Consider the following 10,474-nt stretch of genomic DNA (forward strand, 5'->3'; position numbering starts at 1 on the left):
TCATGTGTCACTGAAAGACAAAAGAACACTGGTGGCTAGACAATTGTTTTAATCTTCGAGGAGGATAGCACTATTCACCCACTGATATGAATGAATGGTGCGCGATCCTCGTTTATGAAAAAGCGGTACAAGGCGAAGCTAACATTTCACTACATAATCACCAAATAAAAGATCATTTTCAAAACCATACCTGTTTGGCACGCTCAACAATCATCTCCTGAGATCCGATGGTGTAATCATACACAGCAGATAGCGAGTGCTGCCTGGTGGCCAACCGCTGGTGTGCGTTCGGCGAGATGGGCGACTTCGGCAGCTTGATTGGCGGTGTCCCGGTGGCCGAGCCACTGGAGTGGCGCCGGGGCGACAAGCTGCCTCCGACTGGTGCTGTGCTGGTGACTTCAGTGCTTGCTGTTGTATTAACTGTGAGGGGTTTGTTGGTTGGCGCCTTCAGTTGGTGTAATGAGTGCTTCGCTGCTAAAAGATGCAAACAAATTATAAAGGGATTGTTTTTTTTAAGTTTTTTTTTACCATCATTAGCTTTCCAACTGCAGAACCCTTGAGCATAGAGGCTCCATTTTAGGTCACTGGGGATATTTTGACAACAAGGCCCAGACCAAGATCAGAATGTTGGAAATGTCTAACATCAGGATGCACATAGACTGCACAACCCAAGAACGTGTCATTTCACATTGTTTTACGAAGTAACATACGGGCCGGAAAATGGAAGGTAAACATAAGCAGACCCCTGCCAAGCACTTCGGTCCAAAAGGCAGAACTGGAAATTCAAGAAATACATTTTCCAATTCTTACTCAAGCAGGTTTTTGAAATACTTTTCAGACCATTTAAGGAGGGGCAACAAAATCAGAAAAATAAGACTCAAGTAGGAAGAATATCCTGCCTGGACTTACTAGGAGGTGACTTTGGCTCCCGTCGTACATGAGGAACGCCGAGCGACGTCCGCATGGTAGACGAGGATGCAACCGCTGCAGCAATCTGACTGCGGTTTGACGTACCGTGGTGCTGGTGCTGGCCTGCTGCAAGCTGCTTGTGCTGTTTGTATAGTGGTGATGGTTGACTCCCTGGTAAGGCTGCAAATGTCAAACAATTATTAGTGATTAGATTTTAAAATGATTCAGGCCTGGAATTTGTGAGAAGACTAAGGCCATTTTCACTTTGCGAAGTACACTTCCATTGGAATTTTTTTTCAGTCTATGGGAGACTTCTGGTGGAGCACCAAGGCCAAAACCAGGGACAAGGGAGAGGCCATGGCCTGTGTGGCCTTTTAGTATTTCCAGGCCTGTGATTGGATATTGTGTAATTATTCAGAAAATTACGAACCAGGGCCCAACTTCACAGAGCTGTGCTTAAAGGGATACATTGCCTTGGATTGGTCGAGTTGGTCTTTGAAAAGCGTTTGTAACCGTTTTTTATAAAATGCATATGGGTAGAAAGATGTTGTAAAAGTAGAATACAATGATCCACACAAACATGCCTCGAAATTGCGTGGTTTTCCTTTTACCTCGACGACCAACACGTCGGCCATTTATGGGGGTCAAAATTTTGACTCCCATAAATGGCTGATCGTGTTAGTTCGCAGAGTAGAAGAAAAACCACGCAATTTCGAGGCAAACTTGTGTGGATCATTGTATTCTACTTGGGTCATTCCGTGTCAATTCAACACGCTTTTGGACCTGACCTTCACGGATTTAAATAAAATTCGGTGTGCTGATTGGACTCCCTGAGAAATGCCTAAATCCCAAATTTTATGTAATTCGGATCATTATTTTGAGAGATACGGCTTAACGAACTTTTGACTAATTAGCATGACCTGCTATGTTTGGACAATCATATCTCCAAAAGTAAAATACCTACAAAGATAATATTTATATCATTTTGAAGCTCTTAACATGGCCCACATTTGATAACATAAAATCAAAAAATTTCCACGCACCACCGAAAAAATACATAAAAATTTGACCTTTGACCTTGATTTGCAAAAATGCGCAATTCTTTTTTAAATGCAAGTTTAAGATGTAAGCAACATTATTCTGAAAAATTGTGATGGGCACTCGTACAGTTTTTTGTTATGATTTTTTGAACATTGGCTATCAAGGCCTAAACCATAAAAACGCATTGTATACACAATGTACAGTGTACAGAGTATTGTGTGGTAGTGTGTACAGAGTATTGTGTGGTAGTGTGTACACACACATTAAAAACCATGTCACCCTGGTAATAATATGGAGTACAAAAGTATATTTTATGACATGACTTAATGAGCTAATTCGTTTCATCCCCTTAATTTAATAGGAGACACTGTGTATCCAACATACTGTATACATGTTATACAATGTACAGTGTACAGAGTATTCACATTTAGTGCTTTAAAAGCTTTATTTAGTCCTTTAAAGTCAAGTCATGATCATAGACACTGTGACCCATTTAAATCACAAAGCAAGAAAAAAAAGCAGGCTTAAGGCAGGTATCATTTAGGTTTATACTGGAGCATCCAAGTCTTTATTTCCCTCAAGCACACAGCACCGGCTGTCGCAAGTAGATATCTGAACTGTTGCCTGAGAAAATACTCTCCACAACTGAAAGATTTAGCAGTGATCCAGAAGTTCAGGGACCATCAATGTCATCTGCACATCAGGATGTTTTTGTGCAGCCAAATACCGACATTAACATTATCAATGAGGCTATGACAATTATTGGTGTATCTCCAATCATAAGTAAGAAGAAAGCTCATGGAAGTTACATGGAAAACAATTTAAAAGCAGAAACTGGAAACTGCTACAGGAAAATATTTCGGTGACGATGAAAGTGAGATGATAACTCAGTGGAAACGAAAGTTTCATTCCTTGACCAAGAAAAGTGAAAAAGTTCATGTCTTGAGTGTCTTAGCAGTGAGTTGGAGGGTAAAAAGAATAGCAGATGAATTGGGAGCATCAAACTACATGCCAAGAAAATCAAAGAAACTGGTGAATTAGCAGGGAATGCTTTCCATTCCAAATCTCTTTCATTAAAAATGGTGCAACTTGTGAGAGACTTTTACTTGTTCGAGTCTGTCAGCAGACAAATGCCAGGGATGAAAGACTTTGTATCGGTTACTGTTGATGGTGAGAAGAAACATCTCCAGAATCATTTTGATCTTTGTATCTGAAAGAAGTGTTTGAACTTTTCAAGGAACATCCTCCTGAAAGTTTTGCTGAAAATTTGCTGAACTTGGGCTGAAGCAGTGCATCCTTGCCGGATCTAGTGAAATGCATTTAGTTTGTGGTTGCACTATACATCAAAATGTGAAACTCAAAATGTGAATGATTATCTTTGATTTTCTAGTGTACATGTATCATGTACACATTACTACACATTACACTGTATACATGTACATGTATGTACATGTATGTATAATGTACATGTACAATGCGTTTTTATGGTTTTGGCCTTGTTAAAAAAAATCATAACAAAAAAGCTGTACGAGTGCCCATCACAATTTTTCAGAATATTGTTGCTTACATTTTAAACTTGCATAAAAAAAAATTACGCATTTTGAAAATTACGCATTTTCGCAGGTCAAGGTCAAAGGTCAAATTTTTGCATATTTTTTCGGTGGTGTGTTGAAATTTTTTGATTTTATGTTATCAAATGTGGGCCATGTCAAGAGCTTCAAAATGGTGTATATATTATCTCGGTAGGTGTTTTACTTTTGGAGATATGATTGTCCAAACGTAGCAGAACATGCTAATTAGTCAAAAGTTCGTTAAGCCGTATCTCCCAAAATAATGATCCGAATTTCATAAAATTTGGGATTTGGGCATTTCTCAGGGAGTCCAATCAGCACACCGAATTTTATTAAATTCAGGGAAGGTCAGGTCCAAAAGCATGTTGAATTGACACGGAATGACCCCCAGTTTTTAAAACATCTTTCCAACCATATGCATTATATAAAAAACGGTTACAAACGCTTTTGTTTTGACCAACTCGTCCGATCCAAGGCAACGTGTTCCTTTAAAAGCACAAACAGTAGCTAAGCATGTTACCAGCCAAAATACCAATAGTTTTGGGTGTTCATGATTGAAGGGGGGCATCGTTTCCTACTATTCTCAATACATATAAAAACCCATTCTCACCTGGAATTGGAGTGATGGTCTTGTGACTAAGAGTGACGTTGGGCTCATGTGAAGATGGAAACCCGAGGGGTTTTCTCTCAGGTGTAATACTGCTATCTAGACCTGCAGAAAAGAGAAAAGGGAAAAACAAAAATTTCCATAGATATCATTATTGGCCGTGTTCTGTTTCTTGGAAAAGTCTTTTAAAATCTTGTATCACCATGCTGGGCTGATATAATCTAATATTCAAAAGGGAAACCGCCACAAAAATAAGTTTTTCCATTTTTTAAAGCACTTTAAAAAAAAAGTCGAAATCAGGTGAGATGTTACATGCCTGTGGGAAAAAAAGGTTAAAATTTAAACGGTATCAAATAATTTACTATAAGGAAAACTGGGATCCCCTGGCTGATGCTTCCCAGTTGGTTTCATAAGATTAGTTGTGATTCCTGGATACACAACATCGATTGTGTGATTTCTGACTTGCACCATCCAACAAAAATGTTGACAAAATAGGGAGAACCCCCCCCCCCCCCCAATCAGTTGGTAGAGCACAATACTCCGAAAGTCATTGGTTCAAATCCTGCTCTATTTAATATTTCTTTGTTAAACACACACAAAATTAAATGGTGATGACTTTTAATTCTTTTAACATTTACCTGCTTGGCTGTATGTCCTCTTCCTGTCCATGTCGGGACTAGCAGTTGGCAGGGCACCAGGGAAGCTTTTGCGTAGCTCCTTGGCCTTTATCTGTGATGATAATGCTGATACTGCAGGAGGAAGCTGTGTTGAGATGGCCACAGGTGTGCTCAGTGGGCGGGTGCTACCACTGTTGGTAATGACTTTTACCTATGGAGGGAAATTAGAAACTGATTAATTGACCATTAGGGAAAGACTTGCACAGCTTGAGTGTCCTTCAACAAAATGTTGATTTTTCCATCACAGCTTGGAATTCAGTACAACAATAATAAAATAAATGGGATTTTGAATCCATAGCTAGGGTTAGGAATAGCTGGAAAACAAAATACTTAAAGATTGTTTACCTCATCATTGATTGTTATCTCTTCTTCACGGCCTTCCAGTTTCTGATTCATCATGTAGTTATGCAGAGTTGGACATGGCCGTTTCTTCCACGCTATGAAATCCATCATGTTGTGTCCATTCTCCAAGAAGAACAGCTCTATTAATCTCTCCTTGTAACCTTCTTGCAAGTCATGCAAGGTTTCAAGTTTGTGCTCGAGTAAACGAGTTCTCAGTTCAGCCACCTCATTGGTGGCGGGGGGATGGTCTGTTTCAGAGGCCATCAGTGGGGATTTGCGCATTCGCGATGGACTGGACGGTATAGGGTTTGTCCGTGCTGGGCTGCTCAGACTTCTGTGGTAGGCACCGCCACCGGCTGTGGGGCTCTTCCGGTCTGGTGCACCTCGTGTGGGACTGTGGCTGCTCATTCTCCGTGCTGCGCCAAAGTTGAGTCCGGAACTTGACAATGGTGGCATGGTAGATCTGGGCGAGCCTTGACCATGGTGGTGTATGGTTCCCACTGGTTGATGGTGGCTGGGCAGCAGCAAGGACTGTAGTTGAATTTGCTCTTGCGATATCTGGGGCTCCTCTCCTAATGAAAATAGCTTCGGGGTGTTGTGAAAAACATACGGGTTTGTGGTCCCGATGCTAGTTGGTGGAGTATTGACACTCATCTGCTGCATAGAAAGCCCAGTGCTTGGATCCACAAAGCCAGGACTCAGCTGCAGATTGATCACCTGATTCGAAGTGCCTGCAATGAGCTGGGTCCGCAGGCTTGCCAGTTGCATGAAGGCTTGTTGCCTGGCGACATCCTGATGATTCTGCTGTTGCTGCTGCTGCTGCAGGACAACTGCTGAAGGTGACACCTGTGCATGCTGAGCTGGCACCCGTATGGGCGACGTTTGAATCGGGCGACTTGAGGCAACAACCTGTGCCCCTTGTACACCTGCAACTGGGTTGATGAGGTACTGTTGGAGGGTATGCTGTGGGACAACATATCCCGATGAGTGCGAAGGGAGACCTTGTGACAGGTCTATCGATCGCTGAGTGGTTTGTTGTTGCTGTGGTTGAGGTTGTTGTGGCGGAGACCCCAGCTTGTGGTAGACCCCGCTTTGACTGTCGTCACTGCTTCCCCTCTGCATGGTTACCACAAGCTCCTTGGGGTCCTAAAAAAGACCAGACAAAAAAACAAACAAAAATTAAGATGTTTCAAAAGACAAACAAAACCTTTCTGAACAAACAGAGGACAGAAACAAATAAAAAATTAAGACATTTAAGAAGATTCTTTCTTAACCTTCAAGATCAAAATAAAAGTTGTCATTACAAGGATAGCAGCTAATCAATACAACATCATTTTGCAGGATGATTGCAACCACCCTTACACCCTTCTTTTGTCAAACGTAATTTTTCTATCCAAACACAGTGATCATTATCTAGGAGGATAATGTTGACTGTTTTGCAATGAGTGCAGATCATTGAGTAGTAGAAGACTAGCTAGCCATGCTTTTGTATTTACGCAATGTCCAAATTGGCAACTTTATGTAGGTTTAGCACTGATGGAGAGGACCACCTAGGAAAATATATAATTGAAAAAATTAATAAATTTTGACACATTTTTTGTTTCGCTTATTGGGACATTTCCCTCAAAATTTTGATTTGATCCTTCTAAGGATGACTTTATTCCCTTGTGAAAAAAAGGAAACTGTTTGCCACAATTGCATAAAACCTTTTGTGATCATAAAAATTTATTATCTAAGTGTGAAAAAATTTGCATTGGAAGAAGAAGGACAACTTTACAAATAATGTCAAAAGTGAAGTATCAAAAGTTTCACTCGCTGATTAATTGTGGGTCACATTGATGTTTGTTTATCTTGCATATTGCACACTCTGCCATTTTTTGAGCCCTACAGCTTGCATTTAATCTGTTTAATGTTTAGGCTACCAGCAATACCATACTCATTAAATTAGTTTTACAGAAGACAAACATTAATAGTTTTGCTTCCAATGTCAAGAAGACCTATTGTGTTTTAACATAAAGTTGACAAAACAGATTTTGAAAAAGTGTTCATATGGCGCCACCACAATTGGAATTTGTTACTTAATTTCGCAAAGGAAGGATAACTTTCCGTATGGCACCACCACTTTTTCACTCATTTTTACAAAAAGGGATATCTCATTGAGGTAAATTAGATACTTTATTATTTCATATCAAATAAAAAAGTGGTGGCGCCATACGGAAACTTTTCCCAAAGGAATTCAATAAGTCTCAGTTTCTTACCATTCATGCCATTGGCTTTGTTGAACTATTAAAATCCATAGGAAATTTGCAAAGTTTTTTTTGCGGTTGGTTTTCGACCCTAAAAATATCTATCTGACTGCTCCTTTTTTACTCATTCAAGTTGCTACCCAAATCAATATCTAATAATACACATCATAATTGCACAAGCAGCAATTTAATAAATATATCTACAAGGTAAACGAGTACGTAGATGACTCTATTCTTAGATTTAGAAATAGAGCAGGAATTTAAAAGGGGGAAAATCAGTCAAACGAAAATTGAAGAAAGCTGCCATTATTTCTTACACTTTTTGGGCCAAAATTTCTATCAATCCCCAAAACCAAGGTAAAGTTGCAAACAATGTTAATTATAAAACCTCAAAACTGTACTAAAATCTAATATTACTGGTGGAAGAAAGCGCCTGCACAGGTAGCAGACTACGGAGTGCGGGACAATTTCCCTGCGCCATGATGATCCAGCTACCTTCCCGGCCAACGTGTCACGAGTATGCAGTGCAAATGTGCCGCACAATCCATTACATTGCCCTTGCGTTATCACAATGCACGGCACACAGTGTTTGGCATACAATCGCATGACATCACGAGGCCGGCGAACGTCCATATTCCACCAACGAACACAACACAGAGACAAAATACACTTACATTTTATCGGAGATATCGCAGCGAATTACAGCCCATCGGCGGGCTTGAACCCTCCATCCAGGTCGCTTGCACAACTAGGGACACAATTCTGCCATTTTGGGCAGCCAATGTGACGTCTTAAATATAAAAATGGTAAAATGTTCCTGTTTTTGTACGTTCTTCTTTTGACGAAACGGCCTCCAGGATAATGGCGGATCCGTTCATAGCAATCTCATCGTACATGCACAAAATCTGAATAAATTATGTAAAATAACCTCGCCCGGTGACGTATATCTGTGCTGATTGGTTGTTGAGCTAAAGGCTCACCCATTGCGTAGATAAGAGGCGGGAAATTTGGGATGCAATGGGAGATAGCATTTTCATTCATGGTGATATTCTATGCCTAAAAAGATTCAACAAGTGTTGATTACATTTGTTTCATTATTTTCTTATATTGAAAGATTCTATACTAAAAGTTTCTTTTTCCTAAAGCTTGTTCTGGTTACAATAAAAGAAAATAATTTAATGAATAAAGACTTCAAAATAATATAATCAAAAGAAAAAGAAAATTTGTCAAGACCATAATTTGTCTGACTTGTCAATAGATGCCACACATATTGATTTTCAATGATAAATAAATTAAATATTCATGAAACTAATTTTATTGATTTCAACTATTTTCAAGGTTTGTCTCTTTTCAACAAGAGTGAATATACAAATAAAGAATAACACCCGATTTGTCAAAAAGGCAGAATGTTATATACAAACTTAATGTATAACAAAAAGTTATATACAAACTTAATCGTAAATACCTTTCCCAAACAAATGGAATTTCGTAAATCAAAAATACTAAGCACTTCTCTTAGCAATTTCATGAATATAATATGATAGTATAGATCAATAACATGATACTTATTTGAAGTAATAATAAGGCACATGAAACTTGGCAAAATATAATGAGACATATTTCTGACTGTGAAAAAGACAACATTATGTGATAACAAGTTGAACTTTTTTTCACAATAAATGTAGGCAACTTGGTGATTTACAATTGTTCCAATACTAATTTTTCAATTAAACTAAAACAATATCTCGTTCTTTTATCAGAATTATCAATTAGAAATTAGAAACACGAATGACATTGCGCATACAGGGCCCAGTTTCATAAAGCTGGATATAAGCATAAAAAATAATAAGAAGAATATTTATATGGCGCCAAAATCCACCAAAATGAGGTGCTCAAGGCACACAGGAGGGGAAACCAGACACAGCAAGGAAAATAAGACAAATAGACCAGTTACATATATGCGAGATTAAACAATGTGGTTTTCAACTTAACCTTGAAAGTATTGATGTTAGAAATATTGCGGATTTCCAGAGGCAAGTCATTCCAGGGTGTGGGTCCAGCATGGGAAAAAGACCTATCGCCCCATGACTTGCTACTCTTAGTAATCTGTAGCATGCATGTATTGGAGGATCGGAGAGATCGCACAGGAGTATAAGCTTTAACCAAAGAAAAAGGTGATAAGCTCAACAAAAACTTATCAGAATATGTTTATAACCCAAAATGACATGTTAAATGTACAAACTGTAACTGGTTATCCTGCTAAGTTTTGCTTAGCAGAAAAATGATAAGCAATATTTTCTGCTTAAACACCCCTTAATGAAATTGGGCTAAGAAGTTACACAAGATGCTATGGTCTTAAGCCGTTTTTGAGATTTGGTGGGCACATATATTACTGTAGGCTTTGGGTAAGTCTCTCTGTTAATACCCACTGGGCCAATTTTATAAAAACCTGTAAGCACAAAAACCTGCTTGTGAAATGAAATAATGTTTTCAAATATTTTCACAAATCCTTTGATTCAAAAACAAGTTATAGTGACAATTTTCACACATGATTTGAATACTTTAGATTTTAAACGAGGTTACAAAGAACTCTTGTTTTGATCCAAGGAAAGTTCAGTATTTTTTTTATGGATAATCAATAAAACAACCATTAAACCACTTAAAATATTTTACTTCATGAGTTAACCGTAAATTTTGCAATGTAACAAGTCAAAACTGCTGGTAACAAGTCAATTTGAAAAAGCAGCCCTTTGTTGTGGAGCAATTATTTTGTTTATTTGGGTTTTTCCCCGTCCAATCAATGCCAAAATGAAGGATGGATATTATAGAATGATAAAATATTTAAAGCTTTGCATGTAGATAATAGGAAGGAACTACAACTAGAAAACTTCTGGGAATTCTAAAAACTGGAGTTTTGTACAAAGTGTATGTAAGGTTAATTCTCAAAGGCAGTGGACACTATTGGTAATGTCAAAGACTAGCCTTCACAGTTGGTGTATCTCAAAATAAGCATAAAATAACAAACCTGTGAAAATAAATTTGAGCTCAATCGGTCATCGAACTTGCGAGATAATAATGAAA

General features: G+C 38.6%; 1 protein-coding gene across 11 annotated transcripts in view; it reads right to left on the minus strand.

The window, feature by feature from the left end:
* Positions 1-8,255, minus strand: part of LOC139938325 (E1A-binding protein p400-like) — a 65,312-nt gene extending 57,057 nt beyond the window's left edge. For 7 of the 11 annotated variants that reach the window (XM_071933776.1, XM_071933775.1, XM_071933773.1 and 4 more), the window contains exons 1-6: positions 8,068-8,255; positions 5,151-6,293; positions 4,767-4,956; positions 4,132-4,233; positions 910-1,089; positions 191-474 (exon numbers count right to left, since the gene is read on the minus strand). In XM_071933776.1, the coding sequence (XP_071789877.1) occupies positions 191-474; positions 910-1,089; positions 4,132-4,233; positions 4,767-4,956; positions 5,151-6,269 (1,875 nt within the window). In that variant the 5' untranslated portion in view covers positions 6,270-6,293; positions 8,068-8,255. Of the gene's footprint in view, positions 1-190; positions 475-909; positions 1,090-4,131; positions 4,234-4,766; positions 4,957-5,150; positions 6,294-7,810; positions 7,913-8,067 lie in introns of those variants that run through there. The other 4 variants (XM_071933771.1, XM_071933770.1, XM_071933768.1 and 1 more) reach the window with 4 other exon arrangements.
* Positions 8,256-10,474: the final 2,219 nt, after the last annotated feature.

The sequence above is a fragment of the Asterias amurensis genome, chromosome 6 (assembly GCF_032118995.1).
Source record: "Asterias amurensis chromosome 6, ASM3211899v1".
NCBI lineage: Eukaryota > Metazoa > Echinodermata > Asteroidea > Forcipulatida > Asteriidae > Asterias > Asterias amurensis.